Raw genomic sequence first — 27,898 nt, 5'->3', positions numbered from 1 at the left:
AAAAACCATGAGTTACTTCCCCAATAATTAAGTATCTACTGTTACAACATCTAGTGGCTAATCTTTTAGTAAAATACACTGTCCATCTCTTGGTGCCAGAAGCAATAACTATTATGAAGCCTTTTCTTTCTTTGCAGAAGTAGTTTGCTGGTGACCATATTGTTAGTTGCAGAAATACTCAGAATCTGATTCACATTTAGACTTGACAGAAGCCAGATTTTATATCTGGAAACCTCATTAGTGAAACTGCAAACAAGACAAAGGCCATCTCTCTCTCTCTTAGGTGCCCTCCTCAATCTCTTTACAGCTTTTCCCCCAGGAGTCAAGGAGATACAGCCTGGCAGGGACTTTTGCTTGGTGATGGAGTAGCTAAGAATGTTTCTCTCTAACAGGTCACAGAACAGAAAGTGCTGGTGGACATCTCTTCTTGCCCCAAGATCTTCGTTGGAAGTCCCCGGGACTTGGTGTCTTTGCCGTTCAAAGTGTTTATGAACTCGCCAGGAGGCATAATGTGTCACCATTTTATTCTGGGCCACCCTAAAGGATGACACCCAGCTTCAGAGACCTCCTCTTGGACGACATCCCTGAGAATCAATGTTTTAGCTGTCCCATAGTCTGACGTCTGCTTCCGACCGCTTTTGAGCTGGCGCAGGCTTAGTCATTAATGGCCAGGACGCTGTTAAATGTTCTGCCTGATTGGCTTGCAGCTACACACCTTTTGTCATTTGCAGAGCAGCAACTCCCTCTTGAGCTCTTGGGGAGTCTTTACACAAATACACTAGAAAAAAGGCACCCATCCATTTTTTTCCATCTTGGCATTAGCTCACAGGCATAGTCCTGGGATGACCTGGAGTAGAGGCAGTGGAGGATAAATTCATCTTGCACAGACTTGTTTGTGCTAGTTCTAGCCTGTCTCTCGCCACAGATCTAGCTTTTAAATACTCAAGTGATTGGTTTTGTGTAGGAATGTGTGGATTGTTGGATTGGAAGAATTTTCTCCCTGGATTTCTAGTGTTTACATAAGCAGATATAAAAAAAATTTGATCACTGATTTAAATAGCAGGGCTTATTTTAAAAAGTTATGGGTGCTTCAAGGTGGTACAGAATAAAAATGTCAGGGTTTTTTTTTGTTTTTGTTTTTGTTTTTAACAAGTCGTAACACAACCAAAATGTATATATTAATGTTTTGTCAGGAAAGGGTCAAAATGGAAAATTTGCAACAAAGACAAACTAGAATAGGACAAGTGCAAACAGAAGCTGACAAATATATGCCCCTCGTTGGGAGTTCAGCCCATGGAATGTTATGTAGGACAAAAGGAATGGAAGAGATATTTCAGTAACATTTTGTTCTCTGTCAAAAACCTTCTGAAATATAAATCTGCTGTGTATTGGAGAATGGATACAGCAATTGATTCAAGTTGAATAGCTTTCATTTAACTAGAATATCCCACAGAAAGCAGTTCTTGTTCTGACAACCATATTTTTGCTTTCTTTCACTTAAAGAAAATTGAATTCATGTTTACATATCTTATAGGGTTGTTTTATGGACAAAGACACGGGTCAAACCCCATCACAGTGGCTAGTGTTACAACAAATAGAAACATTTCTAAATGAAATAACATTTCTAAGCCAGGGCCAGTGCCTGCAGTAATAATACTAGGTTGGTATTATGAAGCCATTTGCAACTATAAATAATTCAGTCATAGATGTGCTTTTTTTAAAATCCTGGTTTTTAAAAATTCTAGTCTTTTGCCAATACACACACCCATACACATACTTCACCTATTTGCATAATAGAGGAGGAATATGAATATGTATATAATAAAGTCACTTTATTTTGGACTTTCTGAAACAGATTACCTTTTTTCTTCTCCTCATGATGGCTCCCTGAGTTGCTTCCAATTGTTGAAATTCCATAATTACCCACAAATATGGATGTGCCCTTCTAAGGGTCTTGCCATGTCAACCAGCCCAGCTGAAAGCTAATAGCCAGTGTTAGCGGTTTAAGGAACTGAGCTTCAGAATTGAGAGCCCCCAGCAAAGGAAGTTCTGTTTTTATTCTCCATTTCTACTCTCCTCAAGGAGAAATTAGGTGTTTATTGTTTTGTTTTGTTTTTTAAATTCCCAGATCATTCTGGCATTGGTCCTGGATTCGCTGCAAATGTAATTTTTAGCAACATCTATTACTCCTGAAATATTTTGGCTCTTCGTGGCCTGTATGATTCAGTAGACTCTGAGGTTTTCCAAGTACATTAAGGACTTAAATACAGAATGTCTTAAAATTTTAGGGCTATTGATCAAGAGAAAGCTTCTCGAGGAATAAAGTTCTGTTAGGTTTTAGCCCTATTCTGCTTTCAAAATTCTTAACTGGATGCCGTCTATTTTGTTTTCTTTCTGTGTTTATAACTAATTTGCTACTTGAGTTTATTGTTTTCTTACTTAGAAACTACTTTTTGTTTTGTTTTGTAAATGCACAGCCCTTAAAAATATAAAACAGTTCCAAACAGTTCCAACCTGTTCATTGTTTATACCTTGACCATCTTTTCTGTCTTATTGCTGAACCATCGCTTCTCTTTCTACTTCTCTTCTGGGATTTCATCTTGCTCAGCTAAAATTCTAGTGTGTTATTCTGAATATTATGGCTTGAGTTTCCTGACCAACTTCTTGCATCTGAGTCCGTTTCCTGTGCTTAAGGCTGCTGGCATTCCATTCACTGCTCCTAGTCAAAACTGAAACTTCTCCTGCTAATGAGATTAGGCCTTACAACACTATTAATTTCTTCCTCTCTATTTCTTGCTCCATTGTTATTTCTCAGGGATGAAAATCTATTTGTCATTATGAGATTCATTTTGGCATCACTTACTAAAGTTCCCTTGGATTTTTCTGTTCTTCATACACCCTACAGCTTCAAACTGCAACAGTCATCAACTGGTCTTTGACAAATTAGTTGTCTCTACACATGGTTTACAATATTACACTAGCTGTTTAAAAATAATTAAGCTTCTTTCTGTGTTCTTTGCTGTGGGTCAGGAACTTTACTTCCTTTGCCATGCAACACAGAAGTTAATCACAAATGGGTCCTCTGAACCAAATAATTAAAAATAGAGCAAAGTTTCTGAACCAGGCGGTTGGCAGAAACGTCTGTACTTCCATCTGTGCATGGTTAGGAAAATATTTCATGATATTTAAATAGCATCAGCTTTGCTCTCTTTTGTGTGAGAGTGTGTCTGTGTGTCTATGCGTAATTCATTGCTTTGAAGGTTTGTTTGACTGTTAGATAATCGTATAAAAAAAGTTACTGGCAAGGAAACAGGAAAGCAAATCCAGGTGTTTTGTGCATACATTCTTTATTTACCAGTCTCTGTGAAGGAGCAATGATCTTGCTTTTGCTTTTCTCTCTAACTGAAAGTTTTTACCTTGTTATGTGCTGCAGAAAACTAAATAACATTGCATTTTGACTTTGAAATCTATGTCTCTTGATTTTCCACTTACAAATAACCTTTGCTAATGGCTTTGGGGAGCTGTTTGTATGTAGCCGAAATGCTGATGAATCTATTTCAGTTTGAAGTGTGGCAGATTAGGAATTTCTGCTCTCTGGAAAGGGGATTTATGCCTGGAATATGCATCAAATTCACAAACACTTTGCGATATACGTGCAGACACATGAGTGACTGGTTTTGACAGGAATTTAATCCTTCAATTGGATTTCCCTTTGTTCTTGTGAGTAATCAGTATCTCATAAAATATATTCAGTTTTGGCTAATTGTACAGCTATGATACAACTTTAAGTTTCTAAGATGTAAATTACTATGTGATATAAAGATAATTCCCCTCTAGCATTTTTCTTTTGTAACAGCCTCTTTTTACTCCTGAAAAGCTCTTTATTTTCAGGTTGATTTCATTCTACTAGAACTGTTGTGTTAGATAACAACTAATGCCCAATAAATACACTGAAGGGAGATTAGGAACTATTAAAGAAAGAACACAAAGCAAATGCCTTAATTTCGTTCTTTCAGAACGTATATATTTCCCAAAGTTGTCAGTTTCTTTATGTTTCTAAAAACTTACCAGGTAGGCATATTCTTAATACTTTGATAATAAAATTAAACACTGAAAGTTCAAAGCTGTAGATTGAACATGCTCACATTAAGTGAAATTAAGGAGAGAGGAATACATTTCATTATTAATGTATCAGTGAATTCTGGAGTTTAGCCATGAATATCAGCTATAATCAATAACAGTTTGAGTATTTAGGCAGTTTGTAATTCATGAAATTTAAATCAGAAGGGTCTTTAAACATCTTTTTGTCTAATCTCATTTTGCATTCAATTTAATTCTATTTTTTCTCAACCTACTATATGCAGAGTACTATGCTAGCAGGGAAAAATAATGCGGAATAAGTTGTGGCCCATGGTTTCAAACAAATTAATCTTTGATTACTCTTTGATGCTTTTTTTTGTATTATTTGAGGGACAGCTTTTTTTTTTTCTTTTTTGAGATGGAGTCTCGCACTGTTGCCTGGGCTGGAGTGCAATGGCACGATCTCAGCTCACTGCAACCTTTTAAAAAGAGTTAAGTGGATCTTCCTGATGATTATTCTTTGTCAGTGTAAGATATTAGGACTTAATGTATTTTGTGAACTCTGAGTACACCTACAGGTGAGTGGTAGATATCTTCATACTTTAAATTACTGCTGGATTTTGTCTGTATCCCGAGACAGAATTTTGGTCCTCTCTTATATATAGCAGTTAATATTAATGAGGCTTCCCTGAAAGGGTTCCTGGATATTCAGATTCTTCACACTTTTCTTAGAAACCATTAGATTTGTTTCCCCCATTCATTTGGGCATCTTCTAGTGACACACGGAGTGGCTCTTAAAAAAGCGGAACTTGATTGCTGATACTTTTATTCAATAAATCATTGTTAATAAATATTTATTTGCGATCAGAAACACAAGGAGGGAGTGTACACACTCAGAAAAGCCCACAATGCAGGGAGCCTGTTCTTCTAACAATAATAATGGCTGGCTGGCATATTGAGGATTTAGGATGTGTCAGTCACTGTACTAATCACTTAATCCTCACAGTAAACCTACATAGGTCATTATTATCTCCACCTTACAGATAAGGTAACCGGGTTAGTAGCTTGCCCAAGGTCACAGAGCTAGTAAGTGGTGGGACTGGGCTTCATGCATGCCATTTTAACCTTAGACCCTGTGCTTTTAACTAATTATACTCTATTGCCTACCACCTGTGTCATTGTAGAACTTGCAAAATTATGTTCAAAAATTGTTTTTACTAAATATAAAATAAAATACAGTAAAATAGAAATACAAAAGTATATTCACAAAATACATGTAAATTATAAAAAATAAGGGTTCAGTGAACACTCCTTTAACTCTACACCCATATTTTAAAATTACCATCAACTGGATGTCCTCTATGTGGACCTCCCCAATCTTGTCACATTCTTCCCACCTCAGAAGGAACCACTATAGAAACATGGCGTTTTAAAATATTTTTAAGACTAGGCACGGTGGCTCACGTCTGTAATCCCAGCACTTTGGGAGGCCAAGGCAGGTGGATTATTTGAGGTCCATAGTTCGAGACCAGCCTGACCAACATGGTAAAATCCTGTCTTTACTAAAATACAAAAATTAGCACACGCCTGTGGTCCCCGCTACTCAGGAGGCTGAGGCAGGAGAATTGCTTGAACCTGGGAGGTCGAGGCTGCAGTGAGCTGAGATTGCACCACTACACTCCAGCCTGAGCGACAGAGTGAGACTCCATCTCAAAAAAGTATACATATATTTTTCACGAAAGTACACAAAAATGCACACCAGCCAGATCACTGTTTGTTTTCTCTCCTTTTTCTCTTCTTTTTTCCCTACTTTTTCATCTCTCATCCTTCTTCCTTCTTTTCTCGCACCATCATGGAGAACAAAGAACTGGGTCAGAACAAACCTTTACAAAGTGAAGGCGAGCGAGCGTTCCTTGCGGGGATGCCCAGTGTCATGACTAGTGTTGGGAATTCTTGGTGAGATGACAATATTTTTGCCTCACTCAAATGAGGCATGCCCTTCCAAGTAAAGCGTGCTATGTTTTGTAGCAAACAGAACACCTGAGAAGGATGGTTTCCTATGACTGTGCCAACAGATCTCTCACAAGCTTGTCAGGTTATAATTCACAAATCAACTCTATAGTCTATAGACATTTTTTTTTTTTATATGGGGTCTCACTCTGTCGGTTGCCTAGGCTGGAGTGCAGTGGTGAGATCTTGGCTCACTGCAATCTCCGCCTCTTGGGTTCAAGCGATTCTCCTGCGTCAGCCTCCGGAGTAGCTGGGGTTTCACCATGTTGGCCAGGCTGGTTTTGAACTCCTGACCACAAGAAATCCACCTACCTTGGCCTCCCAAAGTGCTGAGATTACAGGCATGAGCCACTCCACCCAGCCAGTGGTTCTTTTTCATTTGAGATGGAGTTTTGCTCTTGTTGCCCAGGCTGGAGTGCAATGGCACGATCTTGGCTCCCTGTAACCTCTCCCTCCCGGATTCAAGTGATTCTCCTGCCTCAGCCTCCCAAGTAGCTGGGATTACAGGCATATGCCACCACACCCAGCTAATTTTGTATTTTTAGTCGAGATGGGGTTTCTCCATGTTGGTCAAGCTGGTCTTGAACTCCCGACCTCGGCCTCCCAAAGTACCGGGATTATAGGTGTGAACCACCATGCCTGGCCTGTTTCTTTTTTTTTTTCCAAGAGGTCAGTTCTCAGTCTGTTGTCCGAACTGGAGTGCAGTGGCATGATCACAGCTTTACTGCAGCCTTGAACCCTTGGGCTCAAGTGATCCTCCTACCTCAGCCTCCCGATTAGCTGGGACTGCCGCTGTGCACCACCACACCCAACTAATTTTTAAAAATTTTTTGTAGAGACAGGGTCTTGCTGTGTTGCCAAAGCTTGTCTCGAACTCTTGGCCTCAAGCCATCCTCCCGCCTCGGCCTCCCAAAGTGTTGGGATTACAGACATGAGCTGCCGTGCCTGGCTGACATGTGGTTCTTAATAGTGTGGCTCTTAAAATAGCAAACATTTTTGGGAACCAATGTGAGGGCACTTCATAACACAATCAAAAACCATTAAGTGGAACATGTTAAGATAATGTAACCTTGTTGTTGTCCCTTAATGCTTTAATGCAGGCTTTCAGCAAGTAGTAATACCTGGTACGGTGGGTGTAAAACTCAGAATGGGTCCCGGCATGGCAGGAATAAGAGAATTCTTTCATCGGTTGGAAAATATGTTTGAATAATTCACTACATTTAAAAAATAGGTAAAGAGGCTTTTGGTTTTGGTTGCAAATTGCACTCATCCATGGAAGTTTTTCAAGGGCCATACAATTCTGTAGATGGAGGTGGCAATTTAATGCAGTCTTAGCTGTTTAGGATTTAGAACTATGTTACTTTTAATTTACTTCCATGAAATTACAAAAACATGTAATGAAGCTAAAAAGATTTCAAAAGAAGCACATCTAGTCAAACATAAAAGTACTTAATAAGGGCATACATGTAGAAGTATATTAGTCTTTGCACATATTTACATATGTATGTTTTGGTTGCTTAATATTTTTCAAGTGCTGCATGCATTTGTATGTGTAAATACAGTGTGCACCCTTTATAGAACTAGTGTTGGGGGACTCTTTTATCAGCTATTATGATTTGGAGTTTTATCAAATGGAGTGATTTTTTTGTGTGTGTGTGAGATGGAGTCTCACTCTGTTACCCAGACTTGAGTGGAATGGTGCCATCTCGGCTTATTGCAACCTCTGCCTCCTGGGTTCAAGCAATTCTCCTGCCTCAGCCTCCAAAGTAGCTGGAATTACAGGCGCCCATTAGCACGCCTGGTTAATTTTTGTATTTTCAGTAGAGACGGGGTTTCACCATGTTGGCCAGGCTGGTCTCAAACTCCTGACCTCAAGTGATCCACCTGCCTCGGCCTCCTAAAGTGCTGGGATTACAGGCGTGAGCCACCACACCCGGCTGGAGTGATATTTTCCAATGGTCATGATTCTGGCCTGTAACACCAAGCAGTATAACGATGAGGTTGAAGTGTGACTATGTGCGTCTGCCTATTTTTATGTTCTATCTCATCTTTTTGCTTGGAGAAAAATTATGTTGAAAGACTACAGTGTGCCTATAAAGCTTCAAATATGAAAAAAGAGCTACATATGACACTTTGTTGCAGTTAGTCCATTGTCTCAAAAACATGCCATAAAAATATGACAACTAGAAAAGTCTTGGCAAATGTAGCATGAGTGTTGCCGGTTTAAAAGCCGCGTTTGAGTACTCTAAAGTACTTTTCTGTGACAGCTATTACTATAGGAATTGGCACCAGCTAAGAAAATTTACAGTTTAATACTTTAGAGCAAATAATTGCTTAGGGTGCTTTAAATAGCACAGGAAATGTGTAGAGTGTTTACTTGACATTTGCTATATTGAACACTAATACTGAAACAGATTCTTTGACCACAGAGAATGCCAGTGTAGGAGGGGTGGGGGTAGGTGGGAGAAAGAGGAGGAAAAGGAAATGGCAATACAATTAGATAAAAATTAAATGACAAACGTACTTTTTCATGATACAGAGATATCATGGGGAAAAATGCCCATTTGTTTGATCAAGTAATCTTCTAGTGTGGTAGCAGAAAGCAAAGTACAGACAACTTCCTGGGATTAGGTTCCTCCTGCTAAAGGCTGTCTTCACCAGACGGTCAAAGCCTTGCAGCCCTTGGTCGCTCTGGTTTATTTTTCAAGCTCCTGAAAGCAAGAGGAATGACCTCCGTTTTTATTAAAAAAAAAAAGAAAAGAAAAGAAAAAGAAAAAAAAAGCCTCTCTCGTTATCTGTCTAATCTGCACATGCTTGTGATTTTTTTTTATGACAACTCTGATGTCCTCATTTCTCATTGCAGCTCAGTGCTTGTGATGTTTTTTTCCCCTGAATGCATCTTGCACTCCCAGAATCTTCTTTTCATTCTTCCCTGGCTCTGTTAATACGGGTCTTATCTTAGAATGGGGTCTAGTGCAGTTTAGTGTAGCTCTTACATGCAGAGCATTTTTTTTTTTTGCACAAACTGCTTCTTGTGGATTGTGATTCAGTTGCACTTAAAGGGAAAAATAGAGTATATTTTAGGCTACTAAACCTCCTTCCATTTGTAGGCATTTGAGCCAGTTATACAGTGTCTTTCAGGGAGTTTTACATGCATATGTTAATAACCAGTGGCACTTGTGATAGGTCCAGGAATGTGAAATTGTGCAACGTTAATGACATTTGTTCAAGCATCTTCCTTCTATCTTGTCAACATGAGCTACTTTTAAATACACAAAGGAATTTTGAAAACACCAATCAAAAGTCAAAATTTCACCCTGCAGCATGGCCCAGCACCCAGAACACTCAGCAAGTGGAAGGTCTGTATTTATGGCTTTTCCACTGACTTGAAATTTGACCTTGAATAAATCATGTTTAACTTCTTTATGCTTCAATTAGCTTTTGAAAGATATGTGTGGTTGTGTTTAGCCAGTGGAAAGGCAATAACTGAAGTTCACAACGAAAGGAGAACTTGAAGGGAAATTTTGTTAGGAAAGAACAGTGGGCAAGAATACAATCTTCAGGCAGGGTGCTATTCCTAAAAAGTCTTGGTACACATGGTTCCTAAGGAAGGTGGGACATTTTCTTATAATATCCTTTCGGTATTTTGTAGAATTAAGAAATATATTATTGTACATAAATATTTTATATTACATTATATATGTATAAATACATTTATATATATATATATATATACTGTTTTACCCTTTAACTCCAGAAAGCTTTGCGTTCACACATCTTTTTCCCTAACTTCTACCTATAAAGGGATTTTTAGTGATAATCTTGAATTTAAATTGTAATCAAGCAGTAACAAACTTCATTTAATATGCAGACATTTAATTTTATAAAGGAAATTCCAAGTTATTGTTCATTTCAATTTATTAATTTATTTATTTTGGGACGGAGCCTCACTCACTCTGTCGCCCAGGCTGGAGTGCAATGGCACAATCTCACGTCACTGTAATGTCCATCTCCCGCGTTCAGGTGATTCTCCTGCCCCAGCCTCCTGAGTAGCTGTACAGGCGTGCACCACCATGCCCGACTAATTTTTGTATTTTTAGTAGAGATTGGGTTTCACCGTGTTGGTCAGGCTGGTCTTGAACTCCTGACCTCAAGTGATCTGCCTGCCTCAGCCTCCCAAATTGCTGGGATTACAGGCGTGCGCCATGGCGCTTGGCCAATTTTTGAAGTTTCTTTTTTTAATCTGTTGCCATCTCTGAGATGAGAGGTTTTTCATTCATTTGGGGAAAAAGGAAGAAAGGTAATCAACATTTATTGAGCACCTACTGTGTGCCAAACAGACTGCTAAGCACTTAGTCCTTAGGTACCCTATGTGACTGATGTTCAGAAGGCCATTTTCTCTGTGTCAGGAATCAGGTGGGAGGGCCAGAATCCATAGAACAAAAATATAACCGTTGCAATAGATAATTAAAAAGAGGGACCTTTTAGTTAGCGGCACCCAAAGCATCATAGTGTGGGCTGTGAGATCTCAGTAAACCAGTTGTTGGTAGGTTCCCCCAACTCAGAGACCTCCATGAGGGTTAGATGGCTGGATTGCAACATGGTGCTAAACCACATCTCCCTGGTTAAGCCATTTCAGTTATTGCCTCATTTAAGTTGCATTGCTGTAAAAGACATAGGTATGACAAGTTGCAATGCCTAAAATTCGAACGAAAGAATACAGGCTTTGAATGTTATTCAGAGCTTGACTCCGGAGTCCCAGATGCAGTTTCAGGGTGAGTAAATACAAAGCCAGCAGCTCCAAGTTTAGATGAGAAAACATTTCAAAGAAAGCCAGCGAACGCTTATATATTTAACACAATATCCATGACTCATTTTCTCTTTGCTCTCTCAGTCCAGCCGTTATTCATTTACCGCTCACCCCACAGGAAAGCTCCTTTTGAAGTCTGCCTTTGGCTACTTTGCAAAACATATAAATATACACCTTGGGAGAATGAGGGTGAGAGAGAAAAAAGGCAGAGGTCATAATTTTTAATCCTGGTTCTGCCAATAACAAACTTTGTGACCAGATACTTTGTACAGTAAAGGAGGATGTTTTTAAAACCCATTCTCAGTTGCCAGAGAGGCAGGCAGTCATCATTCTGTAGGAAGGCTTGTTTCAGGATTTCTCAGATGTCTGCTGTGTTTGGATTGCTGAGGTCCCTAAAGAACCTTCCCTTTGAGTCAGCTCGACTAGGCTTTTGGAAGTAGCCCTGGAGGTGTGATAGCACCTTAAAAATTCTTAGTAACTAGGACTAAATAGAAGGAGAATGGGAAGGAATAGAAGCTGGGTGACGGGGAAGGGAATGCCAAGCTGTCCTGCAGCTGGGATCCACACTTGGTGAAGGTTGTGCCTGCGTCCCTCATCTGTGGTTGGGTATACCAGAATTTTGATATCTCTCTAGTTCGAATACCAGCCTTGGCATTTACCACCTTGGCCAAGTCCCTGAACCTATCTGTGCCTCAGTTTCTTCATCTGAAGAGTGGGGATTATAGTCAATGTAAGGACTAAGAAAATCAATATACGTAATACCCCTAGTATTCACACTTCACCTGCTATGATGATATTACCATTCTCCTTTGGAGTTTTCTAACTTATTTGTATAGCATTTAGGGCAAAATACCAGGCATATGGGTGATGGCGTGTAGTGGAGTTGGTGAGAGGGAGACCTTGAGTTGTAGAAAGGGTGGGCAGAACCTGGTTTCTGTCCTACATCCCAGATGTTGCCCATACATATCCTGTTTGTTTCTGACCACCCTGCTTTGCTGTGAGGATTCCCAGCCCCTCTGCCTTTACCTGTCCTCATTCTGCCCCACTGTCCATGCCCAGCATGAATCTCCACTTCTCCAGGACGGAAAGTTTTCCCCAGCTGCTTCAGCCCAAACCAACTTCCCTCCCCACTGCCCTGTGTGCACAGCTTATTTGATCATGTCATTTATTGCTTCATTTTGTGGCTTAGATGTCTTGCGTCCCAGTCAGACTCCATGTGACTGGAGGCCTTTGCCTCCTTTCAGCTCCAGGGTGGTGTGGCAGAAAGAGCAAGGAAGCAGGGAGGGAAGGGACCTGCTCTCTTCTCCAGCCCTTTCTCTGTGATAAACTCAGCATGCTCCAGGCATTTAATCTCTGTAATCCTCACAGCCTCCTCCTGCAAAATGAGGGTCTAGACCAAGTGACCTCTACAGCTGCCCTTGCAGCTTCCCCATTTTAGAGTAGTAGATGGTGAATAAGTATGGCCCGAATGAATGAACAAATGTGCAGTCTCAAGTTGCTCAGTTGTGGCTTAAATTATTTTTGTGCCCACTGGCATCTCGGCTTGGTAAATGGAGGAAACGGTCTCTGACGAATTTTCACTTTCAGTAGACAGAAATTTTGTTAATTTTGATCATTTTATAGTCCGAATTTGTGGACACATTGAATTAATATTTATATTAGTAATTTGTCTAAGAAGAAAAGATTTTTTATGCTAACAAATAACATAAATAATGTCACAGACTAATAACAGCTAAGAGTCAATAATAAAGGAAATTTGTTTTTAAGCACTTTGGAAGTTCCTGTTTGTATGCATTATATGACTATATATACATAATTATGTATTACATTATTATATAAGCTCTCTTAGTCTATTCATTAAGTAATTTGATGATCATTTTGAAATGTTTTTATAAGTACTTAAGAGAGTTAAAACTATATTTCTTCTTAAAACATTGTAATTTGGACTTGTTTTCTTATTCATATTAGATGTCTTCTCTGAGCCCAGTTACTGAATATGTAGTAACTTTTTTGTGTGTTACAATAATTGACAGAGACGGTGGTTCAAATTTTCAGCATCAAACCTCACTTTGGAATTATTTATTTCCATTTTTTCTCTTACCTACTAGTATATATGGATCCAAAATTAATTGCTTTTTTATTATATTTAATACATCTATTTGCTTTGTGGTTTTACTGATACTTGAAAATTGTAAACAATTATGAAAGATTTTGAACTTTAATCATCTTAATTTGCTTAATTAACATAATTTACTAGAGGAGAGAAAGAGAAAACAGACTTGGTTACTTATTTATGTTTGTAACCACCTTTGTATATGTAGTAACACCAGAGCAGGCACTTCATAATTGAAAAGGCTTTAGGGTAATAAGTCACTGTTTGTTTCAAACTGTGATGACTTTCTGGAAAAAATAGCTTTTGTAATATTTGTCATACTGGCCCAGATCCAGAAAGTAGTATGTTCAGTGTCTAATTATACTCCATATGGCTTGAACTCTTGAGCAATCCATCTGAAGTAGGACCCTGTTAAGAAATTGTTCTTTGTTTTTTTTTGAGATGGAGTTTCGCTCTTGTCGCCCAGGCTGGAGTGCAATGGCATGATCTTGGCTCACTGCAACCTCCACCTCCCAGGTTCAAGCGATTCTCCTGCCTCAGCCTCCTGAGTAGAGTAGCTGGGATTACAGGCACCCAGCTGTTTTTTGTATTTTTAGTAGAGACGGGGTTTCACCATGTTGGCCAGGCTAGTCTTGAACTCCTGACCTCAAGTGATCCACCTGCCTCGGCCTCCCAAAGTGCTGGGACTATAGGTGTGAGCTACTGGGCCCGGCCAAGAAATTATTCTATGTCATACATAATTGGGGGCAAGAGGTCTTAGTAATTTGCATTTTAAAATGATAATTGGTATCATCTACAAAGAGGAGTTCTACCTTAGTGTTTTAGTTTAGCAGTGACACTAAGATATTATACATATGAAAATCTCTTAATGTTAGTGGGCAGAACTGGGAACCCTTCCCTTTTTTTTTTTTTGAGATGGAGTCTTGCTCTGCCACCCAGACTGGAGTGCAGTGATGCAATCTCGACTCACTGCAGCCTCTGCTCCCCCGGGTTCCAGCGATTCTCTTGCCTCGGCCACCTGGGTAGCTGGGATTACAGGCACATGCCACCACGCCCAGCAAATTTTTGTACTTTAGTAGAGATGGGGTTTTGCCATGTTGGCCAGGCTGGTCTTGAACTCCTGACCTCAGGCAATCTGCCTGCCTTGGCCTCCCAAAGTGCTGGGATTACAGGCATGAGCCACTGTGCCCGGCTGGAACCCCTCCCTCTTACAGTTCACAGGGTATAAGAAGCTACTTTCTAGGGCTTCATCTTAATATGGTGATTGAGTTCTATATTATGGCCAAAAGGAAAATTATGTGGGTATTGTGGGGAGGAGGACTCAGAGGGCTAGGGGCAAAGCGGGCAGAGAAATATCAGCTGCCTTTATTTAGCAAATATTTACCAGTCGTTCCTGCCCATATGCACTTGTTCCTTGTGTACTTGGATCTGAATTGATTAAAAAGGTCTGTATGTATTGAGTCGTTTCCCTTAGGAACGCTTAGGCTTTCTTTTGATGCTTTTTTTCTCTTCCTTTAAAATGGTGCAGGAAAATGTTGGAATAAACATAGTCAGCTTGTGAAAGGATGATTCTCTCCCTTATCTGGGCATAAATATTGTTGAATGTGAGAATGTGGGAGTAGCTACTGGGCCAAATATGCACAATGAGTGCAAGTGATTATTGACCTTACTGATGAGAGGAAGGAAGAGAAATACTTTAAAACTATTTTCACAGGGCATTTCAACCAAGATGTTTTTCTAAATTCGGTTTCTGATTCAAAAACTGGATTTAGCTCTTTTTCTTGTTTGTTTCATCTGAACAAATTTACCCTGAATTGAATGGGAGAGTGTTTCTTAATCCCCCATGTCTTTAGCAGTGAGTCATTTCCATGTTGTTGAGACATTTTCTAGCCTTTATTGCTGTGTGTAGTTCATGCTTTTCTCTGGATGTTTTGACTCCTTAAGGAACTCGCAATAACAAATTAACAATCACACTCCTCTGGAATGAAAACACGCAGTATCGGAGTAATAAATAGCAGTTCTCGAAACCTAAATAAACACAGAAAACTCAGCTCTCATACTTAAGAAGGCTCTAGAGGAGTCCAGTGTCCAACATTACAAGCAAGACACACCATTTAAAGCCATAGGAAGTTAACATACTTTCATTTTAATTTTCCAAGGGATCATGTTATAAAACCATATAGCCACTTCCATTCTTCAAAACTTAATAAACGGTTAGTTTTAGTCATCTGACCCTGCCTTCTCTCAAATGGATCATAATTTAGTTTAACAGGTTTGACATTAAAATAAGTTGTGTTTCTCTGGGAAACTCATGTTAGCCTGGACTTCTCCACTTCCTGTCTTTCTCTGGTGAAGCTGGTAATAGTGACTGAGCTCAGGCCATGGCGGGATCCTCACAGCCCTAAGACTAGGTGCCACCTGTGTGCTGCAACCCAGTACCAAAATAACAGGAAAAATCTAAAGTTATCCAGAGAAAATATGTCAAATTATAAAGCCTCTGAGTCATGACAGTAATCAAACCTGATTCTATATCAGCAACCAAACCTGACTGTATATCAGCTTTACCAAACACTATTAATATATCCTATAATAAAAATTAAGGCGTCATTCCTCAGGTTCTTTAGCAAGTAAGTCAGTGCATCTATCTAATTTGCTAAGGCTGAAACCTATTGTACATAGAACTCGGGTCTGAATGGTTGTCCTGTAGAAAGTTTTAGAGCAGAGCAAGGTTGTAAATAGCCAGCTCCAGTGGCTGTTTTTCACCCTGTTCATGGGGTGCTTGCCCTGGTTGTATATTTAGTTGCCCATGATGGATGGAGTGAAGTGCACAGGTCATCTCTCAGGGATGAACACTGGGTTTGATTAGAGGCCATTGTCATGAAAGATACTCCAGCTCTTCCATGACCATACATGCTTAGAAGAAAACTTTGATGCACAAAGAACTGAAAGCCCTAGGCACTGGAATTCCTACTCATCAAAAAGACACCTAAAGAATTCTTTTGGAGACTTCATGAATTTTCTCTCGATTCATACTGAAGGACTGGTGCCAGTAATATTTTTCCTCTTTGCCTGTTTCAGTTTCTCATGAAGTTTTTCCATATTTAGACACACTGCCCAGTTAAAGGGAATGCCAGTCACTCGGGGTTTAAGACAATGAAGTATGTACTTCCCTCACCAATCAGTTGGGAGAGCTGATTGGGCTGAACTTCCAGTCTGAGGCATGTGAGTCACACACAGGCAGAGATTTAAATGTTATTAACATGAGAAAGATCTTTTGAACGTGAAGTCATCATGCTTGAGGTTACTTTGAACTTTCCTCATAGTCTCTTTTATGATTTGTGTAAGAATCAACATGCTTTAGTCTTATGTTAAAAAAACACAGACGAGTGAAAATGGACATGAATTTAAAATTGCATGATAGCCAGAAACTTTTCATACTGTGGAAATGTTACACTGTGATAAACATTTAGTGAAGCTGCTTGGCTCATGGGCTATTTTTTAATGGCTTTTGGGTTCAGAAATTTCAAAATGTCAGATTCTTTGTAATTTAAATTTCCTTCTAAGTAAGGAAGTGCACTATGTTATTAATTTTAAAAATATATATACTTAGAAGTTGAAATTGTGTAATTATCTTAATGCTCCAGAGTCTCTTTTCTGACTAAACATTGGAACTTATTCTGTTGAATGCAGGGAATTTGTCCAGAAAAGCTTAAGGAAATTTAGCCTACGAGGGGAAATGCGCTAGATTCATAAATAAAAGGTTTATCCAAAGGGGTGATATAGAACATGATTTTATCTATAAAAGATTGTACTTGAGTTTTGTCTCTTCCTCCTCCTTTTAGGATTAAGTAATGATTGTAGCTTAGTTTTTATAGTTGATTTATAGTAATAAGTTATGTGTAAGCTGACTGTGGGTAGTTGAACTCATTTCAACTGCAGAAGGATAAATTGTTGTTTAAAGGATCACACAAAAATTATGATTTTTTAATAAAATGAAAATGTCCCCAGAGATGTTATACCTGGAAACTTAAAAGTAGGAAAAATGATAATATAGTATGTTACTCTATCTCTGGAAGGAATGATCTCTCCCACTGAAAAGTAAATAGTCCAAAGTTTACAATGTTTAGTTGAAATAGCTTATAAATCACGGCAGTGACTTTTAATCCTTAGTAGAATTCTCCTTTATTTCTGAGAAGTCTGTATAAATGTTTATGGAAACACAGTCTGAAATATTTTAAATGTAGCATACCAATAGTACTTAAAGAGAACTTTACGCATGATCACACACATTCAGAGTTGTTGGGTAAAAACACCTTGTACCTTCTTTGGTAGAAAATACTTCTGTATTTGCGTGTGTGTGAGAGAGAGAGTATGTGTGTGTTTTAAATTCTTAAACATAACAGATCTTTTGAAGCAGAGCAGAAAACTCGCATGTTACTGACACTGCATTCTCAGCCATGGGGAAAGCAACAGTATGTTTCAGCTTTAGCAAATTACATGTGTTGACTCACTAAAGAACCTGAGTAACTACACCTCAGTTTTTATTACAGGAAATATTAATAGTGTTTTGTAAAGCCAATAGAGACTCAGGTTTGATTACTATCATGACTCAGAGACTTTATAATTTGACATATTTTCTCTGGATAATTGTAGATGTTTCCTGTTATTTTGGATTTTTTATTATCGTTATTTACTGTGAGTTTTGCGCTCATATATATGTAGCCCAGAAAAGCGATAGTGAGATGGTTCAGTGTATGGAATCAGTTTTATTGAACAAACAGTGGGGCAGGTGGGGGGAGATACTTTTTTGTAATTAGACTATTATTAGTGAGCACTTCCTTTGGCTTTTGTTCATTTAAATATATCTTTTCTTTATAACTTCACAGGACGTGGAACATGTAAATGCATTTTGAGTTGAAAGCAGAAAATCACATTTCAGTAAAATTAAAAGCTCAAGATTTCATTTTCTTGTAAAATTTCTAATCATCCCCATTTGCTGAACTTTGGGCCCTTTCTTGGCATTGGGAGGTCATGGCTAATGAATGCATCTCCTGTTGCCTGGCTTACAGCCACCCCCTGCTGCAGTGCTGTTTGGGAGAAGTGTGTAATGTGCGTGCTTGGACTCGTTATCTCCTTTCATTTCCTCAACATCAGTTAATGCTGCATAGTTTGCAACATGATATTGCTTTGAGTTGGTGCCTAATTGTGTAGGCTGGCTAGAAGAACGAATCTTTGCAGTGGTCAGGTGAGGCCACTGAGTGTGCCCCTTTGCGGCCACTGCAATAAAGTGGTTGGGAATTCTTCATTTCTGATCACTGAACTTTTCCAGAATGTCCCAAGTCTCCCCCAGGAACTGTATTACAGCATGACATTCTGTGTATGTGGGTTTTTCTGGGAGAGGATTGTAGCTTTCAATCAGATCCTCCAAGAATTCTGTTTCTCAAAAGGTTCATAGGAACCATTTATTTAGAATTGAGAGATAGGCACATCTTCTGAGGAAAACAAATGAAAGTCTTAACAAAATGTTAAGGCCGAGTTACAGAAAACAAGCCATAAGCTACCTATTTTATTCAACTAAAAATAACCATGACATGGCCATTTTGTAAATTATTACATTAAATCTGCATTGCAGACATACCTGGTACGTATTTATTTATTTATTTTTTAAGAGGCAGGGTCTCCCTCTATCACCCTGGCTGGAGTGCAGTGGCATGATCATAGCTCACTGCAGCCTCAAATACCCAGGCTCAAGCAGTCCTCTTGCTCCAGCCTCCCGAATATCTAGAACTACAAGGACGTGCCACCATAGCTGGCTCATTTTCAAATTTTTTGTAGAGACGAGGTCTCACTACGTTGCCCAGGCTGGTCTCGAACTCCCTGGCCTCAAGCAGTCCTCCCACCTCAGCCTCCCAAAGTGCTGGGATTATAGGCATGAACAACCACCCCCAGCCACTTGGTACATATTTAAAATGTGGTTTGTTTCTTTTGAAATAATGAAAAGGAATAATGTTTCAGGGTTTGTGGCATCCGCATTTTGGGATGGCTACATGCCGTAACCTTGTTCGTAGTAGCTCCTGATTTTTATCTGTATTAGAAATTGCTCGGCATGAGACAAATGAGGAGCATTTGGGGAAATGTGTGAGTGATTGAGTAAAGACTAATAGCTGTCTTAAGGGAACCATCTTCTGGTTTGCATTTGTATTAAGAGGTATGCCGAGCAGGAATAATTTGGAACGGGGGAGCTGGTTATCCTCTGGGTGTGTCAAGCACAAATCTCAGATTCCATTACATCTGCACAAGTCTTGACAGTTTGCAAAATGTGCCTAGAGGTATGCTTGATAAGGACAGACATTTCTTGCCTGGGTTCTAGCTGTGTCACTGCTAGCACAGTATCTGGCCTGAACAGCATCTAATTTTGTTGGATGGGTTACCTCAATGGGTTCTCATAGCAGCCCTATATAGACACAGCATGTTTTATCATTCTTTTCTACAGGCTCAAAGAGGGTAATTACTTACTCAGGCTCACATAGCTGGTAGGAAAAGGATTTAGGCCTCTCCTTTATACCATGCTTTATCTCGACCCAAATAATAAAAGCAGAAAAGCCATGTTTGGATCAACTGAGTTTCAACAGAAGAGCATTGGAGAGAGGTTGTAAACCCTAAGATATTTTCAAAAATAATAGTAAGCATTCTTGACTTGCAGTGGAGAGAATGTCTTAAGCTCATATGTCTTGATGGTGCTAATCAAGTCAGGCTTTTATAATTGAGTGAAAGCACAGAAAAATAATTTACTCATTCTTATACAACCAAGTATTTATTGAATGTCTTTTCTGCACCAGACGTGGTTCTATGCACTGAGGATGTAACAGAGAACAAACAAGGTTGTCTAAGTCCCTGCCCTCAGAGAGCTTATGTTCTCATAGTGGAGACAACCACAAGTAAATTGCATAAGTAGACTCTATTTGCAGACCCCCCCCAAAATAGAGCAGGATATGTTAGGAGAAAGAGTGATGGCAGGGGCGAAGGGGATTCTTTTGTTTGGTGGAGTCAGGGAAAGTCTTAGGGGATGGGCTTTTGTACAGAGACTGCAGTAAGGTATAGGAGCCAGCCCTGGAAGATGGGAGTGGTGAAGGGTGAGATGAGAATCTGAGGATGAGCACTGTAAAGGAAGAGAATGGCCAGGTGAAGGCTCTGAGGCCAGAAGGAGCCTTTGAATTGATCTAGAGGCTGCAGGAGCTTGGATTTTACTCTAAATGTGATGGGAAACTCTGCTAGTTTTCCAGGGCTGCTCTAATAAATTACCAGAAACTTGGTGGGTTAAAACAACAGGAATTTGTTCTCTCAAAGTTCTGGAGGGCAGACATCTGAAATCAGGTGTCAGCCGGGCCACACTCCCTCCCGAAGCTCTGTTGGGAGAACCTTTCCTTGCCGCTGTCATCCTCTGGTGGTTCCAGGCGTTCCTTGGCTTGTGGCAGCGTCACTCCAGTCTCTGCCTCTGTTTTCACATGGCCTTCTCCTCTGTGTCTGTACCAGGTCCTCTCCTGTCTCTTAGAAGAACAGTGGTCATTGGATTTAGGACCCACCCGGGAAATCCATGACATTTATGTCAGGGGCTGGAAAAGGAAGGACAGGTGGGATGTGACCATCCGGAGAGCCTATCTCAGCTGTCATGGGTTGTCACAAAGGCCATTGTGTGGTTAATTTTTATCTTCTTATACTTGTTTCCTCTTTAATCTTTCATTCTAAGCCCTATAGCCCTGACTGGCAGATTCGCTGCCGGGTTTTTCTAGTTGTAGATGACATGCTTTTTCTTAAAGCCATCTTCATTTATTAACCTACATTCGTTTTTAATTTTAATGCACCAATCAATAATTATTTCACTTGACAGTTTTTGACAGCATGCTGCTTGCGACATTTAGCTGTTTAGCATGAATTCAAAAGGTGATCTATCAATTTGCACAAATGAAATAAAGTTGCTCTTTCTTCCTGTGCTTTGGGGGAATGTATAAAAAAATGTATGTTTATCCTTCCCTGGAGAATTTTTGATGTAGAAATACTGAATAGTTTTCTATATAAGAAGACAGAGGACTAAAGAGCTTTAAAATTTGTTGTGCTTATTTTGCTTGTATCATAAATTCACGTGAAAGGCCAGATTTCTCTTAATTGCGTTGATATTGTGGCGATGAATCATTCAACAAATGTTTATCAAGTGCTCATTGTGTGCATGGCACTCTGCAAATGTTACGGGAAATAAAGACAGAGTCCCCAGGAAGTCTAGTAGTCAGAGAAACAAAGCCACTTCCCAAATTATGGTGGGTAGAAAAACTTAGGAAATGACAGTTTTATCATGCTACATACCTTCACTTAATGAATCCTATGTGAAAATTCCCAGTAAAAACCTATGAACAAAAGTGTGTGGTTGTCTTCATGTATACATTGTGTGCACACATCTGTGCGTACAATGCACAGCTTTATATGAAGCTAGCTGAAAACTAAACAGCTAGGATGAACCTAGCTGAAAACTAAACAGCAGGGGAAATGTTCTTTCTCACTAAAATCACAGTGTTAAAACTCTTGGCAGTTCAGATGGTCTCCACTGTAGCTGTTGGTTTACATTTTGATAATTTACCAAAGAGCATAATATATTTAATTCCTAGTTGGATGGTGTAACTCAACACAGCATTTCCAGCGAAACGCTTTGCAAATGGGAAGTAAGCATTTTCTTTGGAAACCAGCAGCTTCCTTACTCCCTTGGTTCTTCTGTGGGTATAAGCATGACCTATAGGTTAGAAGTTCTGGAACAGAAGGAGAAAAATGAATTATGTCACAGTTAACAGGAAAGGAGGTGCTTTGCATTCTTGCTCCGTTGCAGTTAGTTTTGTTTTCCTTCCTTGGTTTAGGGGCATTTGGCCTTGCATATCCTGGCAAGATTTAGGCAAAACAGGCACTGACCTTCTTTCTGGAATGCTCTTTCATTTTGCCCTGTGCATATTATTAAGAGGCATAATTCACAGTCATATTTTTGTGGCTAAAAGTTTTCTAACTTCTATACACTGAGCCTTTGTTTTCCGCTTAATAGGGCAAAAGAGCTGGCATTTTCTGGGCATCATTGACCCTTCACTATGATTTAGATTTTTTAAAGAAACACATAAACTGTTCATTGCACCTTGTTGTGTGGCAACTCTGCCAGTCACTAATTGGTACTGTGGGTATTTGGCTGTTGCTCTTATTTACTTTCCTCTGGTTTTTACATCACTTAATTAAATCTTGTGCCAGTTTCCATTCTATACATGTATAGGGAAGCAAACAGAAACTTTGTCCTGAAGCACCAGGTTCTTTGGCTTCATCATCCTAAACAGCTCTGTGAAAATCAGTTGAAAGTGAGTCGAGCCAGAAGTGGCGTGTAAGCCATGCTGTCAGCGAGGGCTGGCTGGATCTGCATACGATCGCCGCCTTCTGCCCCTGCTTTTGGAGACTAGAGATGGCTTCTGGTCTGTGTCCAGGGCTTGCCATGCTGATTCAGAGAGCTATGCCACAGATGAGCCTGAGTTGAGACCATGATGCCAGCATATCCTCAGACCCACGAGATCGTTATGCCAGAATGTTGATCCGCAGTGGAAACCATCACTAACATACTCTCAAGGCCCACGTGATGAGCACATTCTCTCTCTGTGTTAAGCTGCATGGGAATGTAAATCCTAACTGGAAGCTACTTTATTGATGTGCCTTGAGAAATTGCTGCTCTCTGGCTGCAGGTATCAGCAGCAGTCACAGTGCACATGTTCTCTAAGGAAGATCCATATGGAGTCAGGTGTTTGCTTGGTGAGCAGGGAATTGGAACAAGGGAGTGGGATGAGTTGACTGTTAAGTGGCACCAAGCAAACATAGCCTGCCGCTCTGTTCATCTCAGGAGAAGGGTGGCTTTTCTAGTGGGACCAGGAACATGTCAGTCATTGCCTGCTACTCCCTACAGTCATCTCACTAGGGTGGCCTTGCCTGTGAAGACACTGTATTCTCCCCAACAACCTTGGCATTGCCTACATAGACTTTAGTGACTCTGTACTTTCCTGGCTAAGCCAGCCCTGGCGCCCTTTTGAGGACACAGTCTTTTCTTAAATTCATGACTATATTTCATCAGGTGCTGGCTGGGGCAGGGGTAGTGGTGATGGTAGTAATTATCTTTCTTCAGTTGGCTTTGTATGTCCATGTTCTCATCCACTAAATTTTGTTCTTACTATAAACCGCTAACTAGGCAATCTCTTCCCTGTTGTCAAGTTCCTGGTTGGGGAATGGTAATCTTTATTGTCCTTCTTATAAGTCCCTTTGGAATGGATAGAGGCTTTGGGATGGACATCTCGTGAACTGTATCTTCATATCGAGCTCTGTGAACCGAATGGCAACATGGAGGCATTCATCCAGACCAGGGGTAGGCAAACTATGGTCCATGGGCCAAATCCAGCCTGTTCTTGTAAATAAAGTTTTATTAGCACATAGCTACATCCAATAATTTGTCTAATGTCTATAGCAGTTTTTGCACTACAGTGGCAGAATTTGATTTGAGTCATGGTGAAAGAGACCATAGTCCAAGAAAGCCTGAAATATCTACTATCTGATCCTCAACAGAAAATGTTTGCCAACTGTAGTCTATACCTTTGCAAGTCAGAGAATTGCATCAGGGAAGAACTAGAAGCCCTCCTTTTGCACCCCCACAACCCTGCCACAATTCAGTGAACAAACAGAAGATCAGAGAGGGAATGTGACTTGACCAAAGTTACACAGCTGGTTTGTAGGAAAGCCAGGACCTGAGCTCAGATCTTCCAGTTCCTAGTGTATTTGTCTTCTACTTTTGGAGGACGTTGTGAGTTTTATGGTTTACAGATGATTAACCATTACAACATACTGAAAGAAAGCTTCTTTAGTGGTCAGAGCTATTTTCCAAACTGACTTCCCCAGGCAAAATCACTAGCCAGCTTGGCATTGATACTCATTTATTAATCTTACAAACAGTACCTACCATATTTCAGGGATGGGGCTAGGGGCTAAGACACTGATGAAGACGCACAATCCCTGCCCTTGGGAAGTTTGGATGAGAAGAGTGGTCAGATAGCTAGATACGGAGATGCATGTCATTTTATCTGTAGTGTGTTACTTATCATCATAGGGCTGTGATCATATGGACGAAGGATGCGTTAATTTAGCCTTGAGGGGGTGGGGGTGTTGTCAGGAATGGCTCCATAGGGTTGGAGATGTTTGAGCTCTGTCTCAAAGGAGATTGAGTTCTTCAGGTAGAGAATTGCAGCAGAAATGGCTGTGGTCCTCCAGGCTTGAGTGTGCATGGTATCCAGTAATTTGGGAATGCTTGTCTAACACAACTAGAGGTAGGGCTTAGGGGACGTGGTATGGGGTAACAGGAAATCTAGTTGGAAAAGTAAGTTGGAGCCAAACTGGGAAACTTACAGCATTTCAAATGCTAAGGAGTATGGACTTTGGCTTACATTCTAGGGATTTTCTAATCTGTAGATTCCAAAACATATGGGAGACCACATTTCTTGTAAAAGAGGACCTGCACATTCATACCGACACAAAGCATGGTCTGTAGATTTGGTCATCAGAATCACTAACAGAAATAGGAGCTTTCTTCCAAATATATGTAGCTGGCTGATATTGTAAGTCATTAGCCAGAATTCATTCACAACGTTACTAAGTTCATAGTATCTTTTTGACCATTGTACATCTTCTTGATCAACAGATATTAAGAGTTAAACATCTAGTGCCTGAAGTCTGCAACATTTTTGATTGAAGAAAATGTTGGGAACTACTGCCGTTGATGGCAGTAGTCATGAGATTTTTTGAATTAACAAATGTTATAGGTTCCAGAGTCAGCTGCGCTAAATTTTACTAGCTTTGTGACTTTGAGCAAGTTATTTAACATACCTCAGCTGTAAGAGTCTTTATCTCTAACGTTAAAATAATAGCCTCTGTCTCTTAAGATTGTTATAAAGATATGATAATGTCTGAACGCATGTAGCATGGGGCCAGGCTGATGGGATATACTCATGTTCAAATAGAAGCTATTGTAATGATTTTTAGTGGATGTGGCATATGCAGATGTATTTTAGATTTGACCCAGTGTGGACGATGAGTTCAAAAGGGAGAGTTGTACGACCTTCCTGTTATCCAAGCGAGAAATAATGGGGCCAGGGTGGGCAGGGGATAGGTTAGGGAAGGAGAGGGGAGAGGGAGTATGGGAAGGTGTATGTCCACTTTAGGTAATGAAGTGAGAAATGAAAGAAGCCACATTCTGTTTCATGCCCAAAGCAACAGACAAGGCACAAATTAGAGTGTAGGGAAGCCAGTTTCTGTGACTTGATGGCATAGAATGGTGTGACTTATCTGGCAAATTCCACGCCCCGTAACTCCTGGAATTGATCTGGATAAGAATTCACCTTGAGTAAATTTTAAAAATTAATTTAATAAATTAATAGCCCCCCTTTGAAACATAGAAAAATTAGAATTACAGCATGAGTATCTTTTTTTGCTCTAAAACAGTACAGCCCAGCAGTTCAGCCTACACCCATCACAGAGCTTTCAAAGGAATGTATACAAGAACATACATATACAATTACAAATTTTAAAAATTAAGTAATATGTATATACTGTTAAATATTTATATATTGATGCTTAGAAAAAGATGGGACAAATGTTAAGTGTCAGCTGGGAGGTTTTTACTTTCTTCTTTGCCATTTCTGTATTTTTCAAAATGAATATGTATGTAATTTTAAAATGTGTTAACACTATTTCAAAAGGAAAACAATCACAAAAAGGAATAGATTGGAAAAGCTTCAGGGGACTTGCTATCCTTGTCTTTTTGGGTAGCTGTTCTACAAAGGCGGGTGGTGGTGGGTGCCTCCCAGCTGTGTCTCATTTCAGTCAGCGGATGCTCTGCTAAATCTAGTGATGGGCGGCCTACCTCCGAAAGGTGGGTGGGAGTGAGGGATGAGTGTAGCAGTAGTATGTGCAAATGGGGCCAGGTTTTGGTGTGTGTGTGTGTGTGTGTGTGTGTGTGTGTGTGGTGTGTGGTTTTTTTTTTCTTTCTTTTTTTCGACAGTCTTACTCTGTCGCCCAGGCTGGCATGGAGTGGTGTGATCTTGGCTCACTGCAACCTCCGCCTCCTGGGTTCAAGTGATTCTCTGCCTCAACCTCCCAAGTAGCTGGGACTAGAGGTGCACACCACCACGCCTGGCTAATTTTTGTATTTTTATAAAGACGAGATTTCACATGTTGGCCAGGCTGGTCTCAAACTTCTGGCCTCATGTGATCCAACCGCTTTGGCCTCCCAAAGTACTGGGATTATAGGCATGAGTTACTACGCGCGGCCAGGGACCAGTTAAGATTTGACGATTACATTTTGTTGAATGTTTGCATCAGAGGCACCTGGAAGGATTGTTTAGACCACAGATTTCTGGGCCCCAGGCCCAGGGGTTCTGATTTAATAGTTCTAGGGTGGAGCCTGAGAATATGTATTTCTGACAAATCCCTCCGTGAAACTGATGCTGCTGGCCCCAGGACCACACTTTAAGTGAGGGGTAGTAAGCGGGTGGAGAACTGCATGGAGGATGAAAAGCATCCAGTTGGATTTTATATTTGCTCCCCCTTCTTCATATACACACACTGAAATCACTCCACTCTATGTTTTCTGAGATTCTTTCCCTGTCTGGAATATTTGGTTCTCTCTTCATGTTCAGTCAGTAGAAACAAGAAGTAACTCTTGGACTGAGCAGTTTTCACACAAGTAGCCCAAATGATATTGACACATCATTTCTACACAGCATCAGCTTGTTCACACACATACGCCACCAGAGGCCAATGGCGTCCTTTGGCTTTGTTCTCCTTTTTAAAAATTCAGTGAGTAAGCTAATTTTATAGGAATGTCTCAGAAAGCTATTCCTGTAAACCCAGCGTTTGTAAATTGAAATAGAGGAAGCGGTGCTGATTACCGCAATTGTATTGAAACTTACTCATGGAGCGGTCCCTCTAGATTCAGATAGTTTGGACAGAAACCCTTCAACTCTTCCCTTACCACTCCATTGTTTGGTAAAGTTTAATGTGCTCACATGGCATCTACTTTTTCAGCCAGGGTTAATACTCCTAGCGATTCTTTCACTGGAAGGGATGATTCAGAGAGGAAGAGTTGGCATTTATTGCTTCATCAACTATGCTTATTCTGAGTCATCTCTTGCTTGTCTTAGTAATTCAGCTGGAAAAAGGAGAAATGTTATCTCTGGTTCCTGAGGCCAGCTTGGGCTTCAGTGAACTAGGATACTCCCTCGTAGCCATTTGTGAGTTTCATTCAGTTACTAAGGGAATGAACAGATTGTGAATCTCATTATCCTAGCAGGTACATATAAATCTATAAATGGCAAATGGCAGTTACTTCCTGATGTTTATCAGTGATCAGATGCCACAGGCAGGACGTTAGCCCTAGAAGGGCACTGTTTTGAAGGTGGCTGATTAAGGGGCAAAAGAAAAAAAAAAAAAGCAAAAACGGAGGGATATGTTCAGGTCCCTGTCTTTACTCAGTTCCCTCCCCTAGCTTCCAATTTGATTAACAGAGGTGTCGAGGGAGGAAGAGAACAATTTCCAAATAAAACTGCCTTTGGTTCTTTTTTTGAGTGTAATGTGGTAACTGGATTATTTGGAAACACGAATTTAGGTCTCTTACTTTCTACTTCTTGCGTTCAGTTCACTCGTGTCTTCCTGTTTGCTGTATACCTTCCCCTTCTGACTCAGTCTTCTCTATTTCTCTTCTCACTGTAGCAGACCACCGTTCTTCCCCTGCCTTAGGCGTTTCTCACTTGCTGTCTGCCTTGCGTGGCCGTTTTCAC

At 40.1% G+C, this 27,898-nt stretch overlaps 1 protein-coding gene across 9 annotated transcripts in view; it reads left to right on the top strand.

Annotated features, from left to right (window-relative positions):
- Positions 1-27,898, top strand: part of LOC134810271 (uncharacterized) — a 115,466-nt gene that overhangs the window by 21,081 nt on the left and 66,487 nt on the right. For 2 of the 9 annotated variants that reach the window (XM_063812792.1, XM_063812790.1), the window contains one exon: positions 393-3,466. The exons of the other annotated variants lie outside the window; for them this stretch is intronic. In XM_063812792.1, coding sequence (XP_063668862.1) covers positions 393-492 — 100 coding nt within the window. In that variant the 3' untranslated portion in view covers positions 493-3,466. Of the gene's footprint in view, positions 1-392; positions 3,467-27,898 lie in introns of those variants that run through there. 9 annotated transcript variants of the gene reach the window in all.

This window comes from Pan troglodytes, chromosome 5 (assembly GCF_028858775.2).
Source record: "Pan troglodytes isolate AG18354 chromosome 5, NHGRI_mPanTro3-v2.0_pri, whole genome shotgun sequence".
Lineage (NCBI taxonomy): Eukaryota > Metazoa > Chordata > Mammalia > Primates > Hominidae > Pan > Pan troglodytes.
This window is presented reverse-complemented; position numbering and strand designations above follow the sequence as displayed.